The following is a 13,709-nucleotide window of genomic DNA, read 5'->3' as shown; positions in this document are numbered from 1 at the left end:
TTGAGGGGGTGTTGAATGGATAAAAAAATTGTTGTATATTACTCAAATGAAATACTATACAACAATAAAAAAGAATAGCCTGCTTCTATACACAACTACATGGGTGAATCTTACAGATGTAATTATAAGCAAAATAAGCTAGATGTACATGGACTGGATGATTCCAAGTTCAAGAATAGGCAAAACTAATTTCTGGTTGTACAAGTCACAGACATGGATAAGGACTGTGAAGGGGAAGGAGATAGCCTTCTGGGTTGCTGAAAATGTTCTATATCTTGATCTGGGTGGTGGTTACACTGGTATGTGTGCATGTAAAAATTTACTAAGCTTTGTAGATTTTTCCTTTTTACTGTATGTATGTTGTACTGCAATTTTTTAAAAAAGTTTTTGTTCTAAATAAGTGAGTTAGTTTCAGAGGAGGAAGTGACGGGGAAAGATCAAGAAGTCAGAGTATACCTCAAAGGGGAAATAAGAATTAAGCTGGATTTGATATAAAGGTAGGAATTATTCAAGGGAATTGCATGAGGGAGGTCAGTTCAAGCAATAGAAAATATGGGAAGAAATACGTAGTGGCAGAGAGGTTCAGAAAGCTTGGCAGACCTTGGGCTTGTCTCTCCAACATCCATCTTCCCTTCCCCTCCGAATAGAAGCCTTGTGGGTTCTATACTGTGGGTTGGGTATGACTGGCTTCACCTCAGCTCCAAGAGTGGGCCTTAACTGGTTTGAGCCTTATCAATATAATCATTTAGGGATTGATGTAAACCAGTCATTCCGATGGTTTGGTTCAAAAGCAGGCATCTTCCTAACATGGTAGAGTTAGAGTTCAGCTGAGGCTTTAGTATCAAAGCTTAGGAAGGACATGCAACTATTGAAAGCAAGCAAAAAAGTTTATAGCTTCAGTTTTTGATGGTAACCATTTTGGGGAACACGAGGGAGTTAGCCTGATGTAGAAAGTTGGGCTGAGTTGACAGGAATGTGGAGAAATAAAGCTGAAGCCCTGAACAATGGCACCAGATTTTTTAGGTTTGCAGGCACATTATTGTTTAAATCCACTTTGAAATATCCACTTGGAATGGATTTTTATGCTGCTTTGTAACCCAAATAACGTTTCTAATAACCTAGGCACAACACCTCTTGAATGATTTCTTCTAGTTTCCACAGCCATAGCCACAGCCTTCCTTCAGACTCTCACAACACTGGCTGAGAGAAGTGCAACGACTTTCTAACCTGGTCTCTGCCTTCCTTTTCTTCTTACCTTCATCATCCTCCATGTTGCTCCCCAAATGATCTTCTCAGGCATATCTGATTCACTGCTGCTAGGTGTATGACCCTACAGGCTCCATGCATTGGGAATAAAGGCTAATGGGTCCAAGTTTGCCAACTGAGTTTTACATTTATTTTTGATAGAAAAAGAAACAGAGCATGAGTGGGGGAGGGACAGAGAGAGAGGGAGACACAGAATCTGAAGCAGGTTCCAGGCTCCGAGCTGTCAGCCCAGAGCCCCACGTGGGGCTCGAACTCACGAACCATGAGATCATGACCTGAGTCAAAGTTGGTTAAGCCGAAGTTGGATGCTTAACCGACTGCGCCCCCTAGGCGTCCTGCCAACTGAGTTTTTAATACCTTAGTTCTACTCACGAACCCTAACAAGACCCTTAGTATCCAGCCAGATTTTGTCCGAGCTAGCACTTCAGCCCAGAACATGCTTCGCTCTATCTGCTTAATAAGAATACCACTTCTCCTTTCCGCATCCAGCTCTAAACTTGTCTCAGAATTCTAAGTGTTTAGGTTTCTCCATCTGATAACTACTCATTAGGCTACAGTCTGGTAGGACAATTTTATGTCATGATAGCTCCCAGTTCAGTGCATTAGGGAGTTGGGGTGATTTATGTGTCTGGCCTACCCACTACAGTAGGATGCTAGGAGGTCAGGGGCCTTGTTTTCTCATCTTGAATTACTCACTGCATCTTGCCTAGCTCTTTTCATAGACAATAAAGGTATGCTATATAGTTAGTTGACTAGAGACAAAACTTCCTCTAGGGAATGACTTGGAGACAGTTACAGGGTAAGTGGGAGCAGTGAGGGGAGTATAGCTGTTGAAGGAGTTTTAAAAACGCAGGTTAAGTATATTAAGTTTAACCAGTTTCAGTGCACTTTTGAGTAGATGAAGGTTTCTCTTGCTGTTTTTCTAAAATCCCTTGTATTCTTTCCACGTTGTTTATTTTTTAAACCATTTATCTTTTTATTCATCTCCTTTTCTTTTGTGGGGGGTGGCTGTTGGTTATGAAATAGTATGCAACTTGAGAAGAGAAGAAATAGAATGAAGAGGTGGTTTGCTTTCATTTCTCTTCTCCAACGTGATTATTCAGGTATTCAGAAATACCTTTGCTAGCAAAGCAATGAAGCCCATATACTAAAGTGGTGGCTTTAGATATTTTTTATAGTAACCTCTTAGGCACATACCATGTTGTATATACATACCTGGAACAGGCTTTTGTAAAACAACACTCACTCTTAATTCATGCCATGTATGTTGGTCTTCTCTATGTTGTTCTATCTTACTTTGAACAAACCCAGTAAATCCATTTCATGACCATTAAAGAGTTGAGATCTGAAAATTGAAAACTGTGACACTAAGGAGTAGATACTATACTTGCTAGGTCACAGTCAGTGGATGAACACTGTGCCAAAGTGCATCTGCTAATACTATTACATTTAATCTGTCACAATAACTTTATGATAGACTATTATACCCATGTAACGGATGAAGAAACTGAAACTTGGGGATACTTGGGGGTTATGACATGGAAGAGCTGAGACTCAGACACAGGTAGACCATGCTTCTGTTAGAACTCAGTGGCATGTGCCATGGCTTGAGGTCACGGCCAACTGTGGAAAAGATCTGCATATGTTGATCTTTTAAACTGGAAGCACACGCAAGGGAGGATGAGACCACCAGGGTGCAGACAAAATGGTCAATACACAACAACTTTGTTTCTCCTCTGGAAGTCTATTTCTGCCCTATTTTCTCAATCTGCAAGTCCTTCCCCACATGACAAAACCCTTAAAATAGAACATTCAAACTACTGCAGAGAAAATAATTTTATGATTAGAAGGAAAACTTTCAGAAGGCTGGCACTAAAGTTTTTGAGTCCTCTTTAATAAAATTCTGTGGACACTAAGAATGAAAGCTTTATTTATTTATTTTTTTTACCTTTCTTTTCCAAAACCCCCAAAACATCTAAAAATAGATGAAATAAAAATTCTGTGCTGTTGTGTGCCTATATCCAATAAGGAAGGTTTGTTATGGTTTGTTAACCATATGGTTTGTTGGGGCGCCTGGGTGGCTCAGTCGGTTAAGCATCCGACTTCGACGCAGGTCATGGTCTCATGGTTCGTGAGTTCGAGCCCCAAGTCAGGCTCTGTGCTGACAGCTCAGAGCCTGGAGCCTGCTTCAGATTCTGGGTCTCTGCCTCTCCCCCAGTCACGCTCTGTCTCTCTCTCAAAACTAAATAAACATTAAAACAATTAAAAAAAAAACACCGTATGGTTTGTTAAGGTTATTAAAGTCATGGCACATGCCACTGAGCTATAAGCAGAAGCATGGTTTATCTGTGTCTGAATCTTAGCTCTGCCAGGTAGTGGCTTTGTGACCTCAGGAAAATTATTATACGTCCAAGCCCCGGTGTTCTCATCCATAAAATGTTATAATAGTGAAGCAATACTATGACAGCAGCTCTTAACACATTCATAACAATGAAGAGACTGCTTTCACGATTGGGTAAATTAAGGCAATTATCCCTTAGGGTCTAGGATTCAGGTGACAAGGGGCCGGTGGCCTGCTGGCCTGTTTCAAATCACACTGAACATTCACTGCCAACATTTGCCAATAATGATATCAGGGTAAAATGAAACCTTAAAGAGAGCCGGATTTGAAAAGGTATGGCAGCTGCACTCTTCAGTATAAAGTGTGCATCTTAAGAATAAAGATAGATTCTTGATCCACCTATTTAACAAAAAGTTATCAAACACCTCCAGATACCACCACCAATGCCAGACATTGCATTAGGTGCGGGTACATAGAGTGAACAAGATTCATGCAGTCCCTGCAGTATGGAGTCTACAGTCTGATGGAGAAGACAGGTAATATAAAAGTAAACGTATTAACAAAAGGATCCCAATTGGGAAAAGTGCCACTAAGGATATAAAGCTGCTGTGGCAGAGACTAATAAGAGGGATGCTCACTTTAGACAGAATAGTTAGGAAGGTCTCTAGGAAGAGGTGATATTTAGGCTGAGACCAGAAGGATGTTAAGGGACCAGCTGTGTGAACAACCAAGAGAAAAATCCTGGGACCAGTAAATGCAAAAGGCCCTGAGTATGTGGGACTGTGTATCATGATGCTCTGGACTTCTTCCACACACACTGACTAATCCCTTCTCTTCTGTCCTGCCTGCTGCTTTTCTGACTCAGCCTTGCAGTGCATGTGGGGCTCCAGTTCAGGGTCCTTGATGATTGCGCCTTTTGATATATCAAACTAAAATTATTCCAGGAGTCCTTCCTTTTCCACATATATTCCACAGGCTGTACCTTGCTCACTGTGACTTCGCCATTCATTCTGATTTTTTTACCTACATTTTTGCCTTAGAGCCTGACAGAAGAGATGTTGATACAAAGTAGACTCTCAAATATTATTTGCTAAATTTTTGGATGCATTTCATCAGATCATCAAGGAACTGTTATTTTTGTCTGTAGTTTTGTCTGCTTATTTATTTTAATACAGGCAGGATTGGGGGAGATCAAACGGGTGAAATTTGAAGAAGAATGGTACGGCTTTCTAGAGTGGCATTCAGTTACTGGAGGGCTACTTCTGCCTCTGTAATTCATTAGTGATGTGACCTTGGACAAGCCATCCCACTTGAACCTTGACATCTTGAACCAAACTCCAGGATTTGGTCCAAGCACCCTTCAATGTCTGTTCTTTTCTATGACTCATTGGGTTTCAATATTGGCCACTCCTTCCACATTCCTAGGAAATAAATGTTATTTTTAGACATCAACTTAGTTTATGCAATAATTATACCTTACATTTCATTAGAATTTGTCATTTTCAGAGTATGTTAATCTCTACCAACTCATTGGATTTTAACCAGTCATGTAAAGTATGGAAGACAAGTTATTTTATTTTATTTTTTTACATGTGACAAGATGTGAAATTCGTCCAAGGTCACAACACAGTAGAAAGGGGAATGACACTTGTATATACTGTCCTGACTGTATGTGGCACAATTAATTGGATAGAATCCCTACCGTGTGAGTGGAATAGTGTTTATGCCCTAGAATAGTGATGACTCCTTTTTTTTTTTTTTTTTTAACGTTAAGGATTGTTTTGAAATGCTGAAATCAAAAGAATCTTTTTTTTCCCCCTAAAGTTTTTAGTTGTAAGAATCAGAAAAGTCCTCAGGTTAGCTCACTTAGGGAAGGGGAATATGGCAGGAGTAGCAGTCTTATGTACAGGAGGCAAGGTGGCCTCTATAATAAATGGGAATAAACTTTATAATAAATGGGAAATAAACTCACTTCTTCCTAGGACTCAACTGTCTACTTTTCTCAGAACTTCTAAGATCTTTCTTATCTAAAGAGCAGTTCTCTCTGCTTACTCATGGTTCTTGCTTCCCTATAACCATGGCTCACATGGCTTGGCTTCCTGACACTCTGGCCAGCTGACTCCAAGTCAGATCACAGACCACTCCTCTTTTAGTTCCTGTGATCCAATCAGCTGGGGCTGGTGAAACTGGGACAGGAAGGTTATAGAAAGGTCATATGGTACCCACATCAAGTTCTACCTCTGCATCAGGACTTAAGGACAGGATTTTTAAGGAACAGAGTCCATAGAATGGAACAGGCATCCCCAAACCTATCTGCTACACTTACCTATTTATCCAAGTTTCACAAAATTCTACTGAGTCTTCCTTTCTAAGGTGTCTCCAATCTTCGTAAGCATAACTTCGTAGATATACCTATTCTTCTTATAGTTCATGGAAAACAAAACAAAATAAAACAAAACAATCCACATTTGTCCCTTAATTTAAGACAGGAAGGGTGGTTGCATGGTTTTCTGACTGTGGGATGCAGTTAAAAAAAAGTGCTAGCAATCACTTGGGGGCAATGAGGTCCCCCACCTGATCCTGTCAATTGTTTCTGGACAGATCATTTATTCCCCTTGAAATTCAGGAAAGGGAGGCTTTTGCAATCTAACTAGAAACTAGAAAGAATCTTAAGGGATTATCTAATCTAGCCTCTGTATTTTACAGTAAAACACATTGACCTCAAGCCTTAGGTCACAGAGTTGATTAGAGGTAGAACCAATGGAATACTTCTCTTAAACAAATGTTTGTGAACTTTTTATTACATCATCTCAGTACAGCGCTGTAGAGGCTTACTCTGAGAATCACAGATAATGATTGTAATAATGCAGCATAAAGTAGTGTCTACATGTAAACTTTAAGATGAGAACATGGAATGGGGATGGAAAACAGGAATCTTCACAATGTGTGAATAGACAGGAAACAACCTAAAAATGCTCTAATTCTTGTTTTCTAAAAGCTTACATATAAACAAAAGATCTTGAAGATTGATCTGAACTCTCTTACTGCCACAAAATTGCATCAGAAAATGGAGATTAGGCAGTTCCTGCTGCCAGATGGTATAGGAATGTGGTTGCATGTCAACTCTGATCCTAGACTGCCTGTCTTCAAAGGTGAGTGCTATCACTTATTAAAATTGTGTACTTTTAGGCAAGTTTGTATCATTTTCCAAAGTGCCCTGGGTCAAGCTACCCAACATTGCTTGCTTCTGATTCTCTGTATGTAAAACATAAAAGATGTCATATAAATATATATAAATATAACAATATTGTAAGACACACTCTATAGAGTCATTCTCAGGATTAGAACGGCCAATACTTGAGAAATTCTTGAACAGCGTTTGGCACATAGTAAAGCCACTATGGAAATGTTAACCTATCATGATTATTACTCTTTTCTCCGGTGGGAGTACAATTACACTGGTGGAATAGAGAAATCTCCATTTAAAATCCCGTGGGCTAGATTAGTGATATCAGTTAGTTTAGCTGGAATTAGAGATGGAAAGGGAAATTTTCTTCTCTGGTGACTCCATCTTTATCCTTTAACTCAGGAAATTCGGAAGGTGATCACGATTTGCATGCCACAGACCAGAAAGCAGGCTAGAGAAGGTAACTGCTCGCCCAGAACTAGAAGTTGAGTCAGTAGTGGTTCAAGGTACAAACTCGATTTGTCTAAGACGCTATAACCTAAAGTCTTCTCCAAGTGAAGACTTTCTGGACTTAGGAAGTTCTCACTCCTCCAGGGTCAAAAAAAAAAAAAAAAAAAAAAGGTGTGTGTTGGGGGGGGTGGGGTGGGGAGTGGTGGTGGAGGGCACCCTCATACCTCTTCAAGCCCGGCATCTACAACTTGGTACAGCCGCCTTTTCCCACGCTGTTCAAGGCTAGCTAAGAGGACTGGCTCCACACTGCGGGAGAATCCGAGCTCTGGCTTTCTGTTGCTGAGGCCAGCCTCCCTCAGGGTGAGCCAGGGGATCTGACTCCCCTGCGCAAATCTGTGGCGTGTAATGCCTTCATTTACTTAGAAACTACACTTCTGAGTAAAAACAACAACAAAAACCCAGGAAAGACCAAGCAAAGGGAGCAAGAAGAAGCGCGCAGGAACACGCTTGGGCCTGGGAACAGCCCCAACCTCATGAGCCCTTGCAGTTTAGCCCCCACGCGCGACACCCGACCGAGCGCAGCCACCCGCCTCCGGTCCCGGAGGAGGCGTGGCCCGCACGCGCCGCCATCTTGGGCGCCTCTCTAGGCGCCGTGTTTACTACTCTATGATCGCCCGCTCCCGCCCCGCCCCTCCCCAGTCATTGTCTGGAGGAGCAGCCGCGGCCGCAGCGCCTTCTCTTTATAAGCCCGCAGTGCCCGGATGTGAATGGATTACAATGTATCTTTCAGGGAAACCTATTATTATCAATGTGACTCCACGGGGGAGTCAATGGTGATGATGATGAGGAGGAGGAGGATGATGATGATGAGACACCTCTAAACTTGGAACAAGTTTAAGACTTTATAAGAGGAGAAGAAAAAAAAAACCACCAACAAGATTTGTTTGAGGAAAAATTCTAACTATCCTGTATTGATATTTTTTTTATAAACAATAAGAAAAAGTTGTTGGATTTTTTTTTAATGATTTCTTTTTTGGGGGAGGGGATTTTGTTGCAGTTTTACGGTGGAAAATGCAAAAACCAGAACCAGGTGCATAATCTTGTATTCTGTGGATATCCCTGGAGCAGAACTGAGTACCAGTTAAAATACTTTTTTGGGGGATACACATGTGAGATACTAAGTACTTGCAGAAGATTTTTGTCTTTCTTTTTAAAGTCACTTTCCTTGGAATATTGTGAGCATATTTGTGGCCATTTAAGGTAACGTTACAATTTGCTGTCAGAGTAAACTGTTTGTAATTGAATTTAATTTTTAAAATGTCGATCCCAATGTTTTATTAAAACAAAAGGAACAACCTATTAAATAATTGCCAATGGGAAAAAGTGTGTGCATGCATTTTGTGTATGTACTAGCACATCTAGCAATAACAGGGTTTCTGGAATGTGTATTTTAACACACGTTAAAATAGCGTATGTTGCATATACTGGATAAAGCACGCTTGTTATTACGAAACGATAGAATTATGAAGCTTAATTTTTATCCTAAAAAGTGATGTGAAAAAGTATGTTTTAAGAGCATGCAAGGCCTGTAATGGTAAATGTTGAATTCAAAACTTACAAGTGCTGGCGAACGGGGACTTAGCGTGGCTAGGAACTCAAGTGTAAAAACAAAACAACATCCACCCTCAAAAATTGCCTTTTTTTTTTTTTTGGCGAAGTTTGCAGCTATACTAATCTGTGACTTGAAAGGAAGGGGAAAGAAAGTATGCAATTTAGGTTTCGCCCCCAATGCAAAAGTACCGAAATGAAAATCTCCCCAGCAAAATGTGGCTTGGTTTATATATGGAAAAGAAAAATATTGTTCCTCTTGGCAAAGTCTTTTTGCATCACGTGTATTTGCAGCCTAGTATAAACTTGCTTTGCTGTGTGTGGATGTGTGAGTGAGAGGGAACGAGAGTCAGAGAAAGAAAGAAGTGAGGGGATGTAAACTCGAATAAATTTCAAAGTGCCTCCGATGGATGAAACGGGCAAAAACTGAACTGTTCAGGCTTCAGATTGTAACTGACGATCTGAGGGAAAATGAGGTGCTCGATGAATTTTCGTTTGTATTTTTTTGCGAGGCGGGGGAGGTGTTGAGATTTTTTTTTTTTTCCTCGGGGGGGGGTGGGGTGCATCCCAGCCAGCCCGACCCGAGCGAGCCGCGTCTCCCCGCCGGAGCCCCCCCACCCATTTCTTTGCTGAACTTGCAATTCCGTGCGCCTCGGCGTGTTTCCCCCTCCCCCCTTCCCTCGTCCCCTCCCCTCCCCGGAGAAGAGAGTTGGTGTTAAGAGTCAGGGATCTTGGCTGTGTGTCTGCGGATCTGTAGTGGCGGCGGCGGCGGCGGCGGCGGCGGCGGCGGCGGCGGCGGCGGCGGCGGGGAAGGAGCAGGAGCGGGCGCGGGCGCAGGAGGCGGAGGTGGTGGTGGTGGAGGCAGTGGTTAGACATGAACGCCGCCTCGGCGCCGGCGGTGCACGGAGAGCCCCTTCTCGCGCGCGGGCGGTAGGTACGGGCGCCGGCGGGGCTCGGCGGGCTGATGCGCCGGGCGGCGCGGGGCTGGGGCTCGGCGGCTCCGCACGCGGCTCCGCGCCTCCCGAGCCGCGGGCTCCCGGCTCCCGGCGCTCCCAGAAGAGACACCCCTTCCCCTCCCGCGCCTCTTCCCTCCCCCTCGTCTCTACCCCCCCCCCGCCCCCCCTCCCCAGTCATGCCACTCGGAGGGACCGATGACTTTGCCAAGGGCCTGACTTTAATTTCTACAACCCTTTCTTTCACAAATTAGGGTGCTGGACCCGACCCTCCACTCTGCTCCCCCCTTTCGCCGACCCTGTCACCCCTCCCCCTTTGGACGTGTTTTCACTCCAGAGACGCTCATCTTTAATTTCTTTATAGCTACTTTGAAATGCAGAGGGGAGTGGTGTGTGTGAGTGTGTGTGTGCGTGCGTGTGTGTGAGTGTGTGTGTGTGTGTGTGTGTGTGTGTGTGTGTGTGTGAGGGGGGTGGGGTGGAAGGTGGGGGGGAAAGTTGAGACCGGATCGTTCTGAGTAGTTTCTCTTTTCTCTGTGATCCATTCATTTCTCGCTCTACCTCCTGTTGCATAAAATGATGCGCTGAAGAGCGGCTTTTTTTTTTTTCCCCTCCTTTCCCGGATTTGGTTTTATAGTGGATGTTACCAGTTTTGATCGTCTCTTTGGAAATACAATATCAGTATCGCTTTTTTTTTTTTTTTTTGCTATTGCTGCCTATTCCATCTTAAAAAAAAAAAAAACAACAAAACTCTCCCATCCCTCCCTCCTTTCCGCCTTAATCCCGCCCGCCCCCACATCCCCACCCCCCAACCCCCCCAGTCTCCAAAAATCCGATTGTGTTTTCTCCAAGGATTGGGACTGGATTTTCTGATTGCGGTTATTTCCATGTTTCTAGGTTTGTGTGATTTTGCTAAAATGCATCACCAACAGCGAATGGCTGCCTTAGGGACGGACAAAGAGCTGAGTGATTTACTGGATTTCAGTGCGGTAAGAAAGAACGGTGGAAACTAACAACAGCTGTGAAAAACAAAACAAAACAAAACAAAAAACCCAAACACTTCAGCTAGAAACCAATAGTAATCTAAAGGACAGGAATAATTTTTTTAATTGGCTGAATCTTTGGCAAACATGAAGGTCTTTTTGATAAGTTTTTAACTACAATTTTTGGGTGTGATGGACGATTCAGGCTTTTTTTTTCCCCCAGAGTGTAAAATTACTTGCCTTGAATTCCCTACCCACCGGACCCTCAAAATAATGGAACCTCCCCCCAAATGAAAGGACAAACAGACCACCCTAAAACTTGGCCTTACCTGGACCTGAGAGTACTAATACTTTGCGCAGTATTCCTTTTATTTTTGTTTTTCTGCAAATGGAAAGGAGCAACTAGGAGACCCAGTTGTCTCTTAAAGTTTTAAATTGATGATGCTTTGGATACGTATTAGTTACATCTCTTTCTAGGATTCTGAAAACTCGTGCATATGTGCTGGGCACACACTCTTTAGAACCCTTTAGACCGGGTTGGTACATTTCACAGTCGTGAGATCAGCACAAAGCAAAACTTGCACACTTGTGGAGTTTTACGGCTGTAGTTGGTCCTGCATCCCTTTGCTTCCCTTTCCCAAATCAAGTCCCAGACCCGGCAGGGGAATTCACTCATTTTTAATGCCGAGAGAGTTTGGTGTAAGATGCATTTGCAAAGCAAAATAAAAAGAATCCACAAAACACACAAATAAAATCCAAACCGCCTTCTAAGTGGGGCTCTTTCATGTTGCTGCTGCCGCTGCCGCCGCCGCCGCCGCCGCCGCCGCCGCCTCCGCTGCTGCCGCTGCTGCTGCTGCTGCTGCTGCTGCTGCTGTTGCTGCTGCTGCTGCTGCTGCTGCTTCTTCTGGACCTTCTTCTGGAGAAATGGCTTTCGGAAGTTTTGCCAGGAAACGTAGCCCTAGGCAGCTTTGTAGCCCCCTTTCTGCTTGCTGCACTTTCTCCATTCGTTCCTTTGCTTTTTGCAGGCTCTGACTCAGGGAAGGTGCGCATTATCCACTAGATACGTCGAAGAAGAGGGAAGCCAATTAGGGTCGAAATAAATGCTGGAGAGAGAGAGAGAGAGAGAGAGAGAGAGAGAGAGAGAGAGAGAGAGAGTGAGAGAGAGGGAGAGAGAGAGAGAGTGAGAAAGAGTGAGAGAGAGAGTCTTGCTACAAATTGCTCTCATGTTAGAGACGAAATGAGAATTTAGTGCAGGTGGCACTTTTATATTTATTTGGGTTCACATATGACAGGCAAATCCTATACGGGATGGAAATGGACATTGCCACGTTTATGGCCAAGGTTTTCAGCATAAAGCAAACAACTTTTTTCTTCTCCTTTGTAAAACTAGTGTTTTCTGGAGAGGCCGCTGCCCTCCACCCTGAATCTTGATAACATTATGGGGACTGTTTGTTTAAAGTGGACCAGTGCTGCCTAGTGCTGGCAGTCTAATGAACCTGAGGAAAAATTAAGAACAGAGTGGTAAAAGGGGGGGGGGTGACTGGTAATGTTATGCTTGTTTTAGTTTTAAGTTGGATGGTGATGTATTTTACTAAAATGAACCCTTAACGTAAACTCTTAAGCTATTTGGTAAGAGTCTGAAAGATCTTTGACGAACTCTGAAGGCACAAATGTCTTTTTTTCAACAGTAATATTTCTTTGTTTCTTTTAGATGTTTTCACCTCCTGTGAGCAGTGGGAAAAATGGACCAACTTCTTTGGCGAGTGGACATTTTACTGGCTCAAGTATGTAAATTCTTTTCTTAGCATGTAGTTAAATGTTCTTAGCTGTTTATTCACTCATTGTATATTTTTGGCTCTGTTGAAGTGTTCTGGAAAAGTCATTGAAATTGTAGCCTGTAATGATATGGTTATTTCACTGTCCATCAGTGGTATAACTTACACAAAATGTTATCTTCTGCAGAATTAAAATTAGGCCTTTTTTTTTAAATCAAGGAAATTGTCTCAGAATTCCATTACTTAATTTAAAAGCAATTTTCTAATACAGTTGTAATCAAACATGTGAAGATAAGGCCAGTGTTGACAAGGGGAAAATTAATTTATTTCCCTATTTGAAAATAGAGGGAAAAATCTAACTTTCAAAAAAAAGGGAAAATCCCTCGTAAATAATATTAATTATTGGGTACTATGTATAATTAACCCTTTTAAAGAAGTGAGCACTTACTTTGCAGATGAATGCTGCATTGTAAACCATAGCTGTAAATAGAGAGCCTCTTGCTAATCTGAGAGCTAAATATGAATTCATTTCTCTTTAAAGCATTCTTTTTGATGCTTTAGCTATTTTTTGTCCTCTAAGCATTTCCTCATGCTGTGAATTTTTGCTATATTTAAAGTTTCAAATTTGCAAGGACTTTTACATTTTATAAATGAAAGGTCTTTGGGTGATGCTTAAAAAAGACGTTAGCGCTATTCACAAAGGAATCTGTGTGCGCAATGATTATCTGGCATCTAAGGAAGAGTTTTAGTAGGGGACTCCCTGAAGGTCTCTTATAAAGTGAAAACTGAAAATATGATACTACTTAAAATATATATATATTTTTTTGTCCAATGAATTTCACATAGGAAGGAGGCATCCATGGTTACCTGCTATCCTTTAGGCTTAAAGCTTAAATCCACTTATGCTTTTTAAACAGCTGTAGTATTTTAGGAGTTCTGGCAGTGGTAAATACCAGTACATTAGACAGAGTACCATTCTTAAGTCAGGCTGGTAAATGTTGACATCTTTTAGCTGCGAGGTGCCAGTGGAATTTTCTGTTAACTATTGAATATCATTTCACATCTCTTAATTTTCATCTGATGCTCTGGCAATGAAAGCAATCTGTTCACCTTTGCGATTTGTGTAATTAGGATGCTTTTATAAAATTA

General features: G+C 42.2%; 1 protein-coding gene and 1 long non-coding RNA gene across 27 annotated transcripts in view; one reads left to right on the top strand and one right to left on the bottom strand.

The window, feature by feature from the left end:
- LOC109493469 overlaps window positions 1–7,857 on the bottom strand; it is a 301,393-nt gene extending 293,536 nt beyond the window's left edge. Inside the window, exons 1-2 of one of the 3 annotated variants that reach the window (XR_006588431.1) lie at window positions 7,469–7,857; window positions 5,934–6,027 (exon numbers count right to left, since the gene is read on the bottom strand). This is a non-coding gene — a long non-coding RNA (uncharacterized LOC109493469). The remainder of the gene's footprint in view (window positions 1–5,933; window positions 6,028–7,468) is intronic. The other 2 variants (XR_002737096.2, XR_006588430.1) reach the window with 2 other exon arrangements.
- Window positions 7,858–8,300: 443 nt separating this feature from the next.
- Window positions 8,301–13,709, top strand: part of TCF4 (transcription factor 4) — a 352,018-nt gene continuing 346,609 nt past the window's right edge. For 8 of the 24 annotated variants that reach the window (XM_045042392.1, XM_045042391.1, XM_023242021.2 and 5 more), the window contains exons 1-3: window positions 9,648–9,782; window positions 10,700–10,791; window positions 12,497–12,569. In XM_045042392.1, coding sequence (XP_044898327.1) covers window positions 10,720–10,791; window positions 12,497–12,569 — 145 coding nt within the window. In that variant the 5' untranslated portion in view covers window positions 9,648–9,782; window positions 10,700–10,719. Of the gene's footprint in view, window positions 8,505–9,199; window positions 9,329–9,647; window positions 9,783–10,699; window positions 10,792–11,700; window positions 11,828–12,496; window positions 12,570–13,709 lie in introns of those variants that run through there. The other 16 variants (XM_023242019.2, XM_023242017.2, XM_023242012.2 and 13 more) reach the window with 8 other exon arrangements.

The sequence above is a fragment of the Felis catus genome, chromosome D3 (genome assembly GCF_018350175.1).
Source record: "Felis catus isolate Fca126 chromosome D3, F.catus_Fca126_mat1.0, whole genome shotgun sequence".
NCBI classification, from domain to species: Eukaryota; Metazoa; Chordata; class Mammalia; order Carnivora; family Felidae; genus Felis; species Felis catus.
Note: the sequence above shows the minus strand (reverse complement) of the source record. Positions and strands in the feature narration are given on the sequence as shown.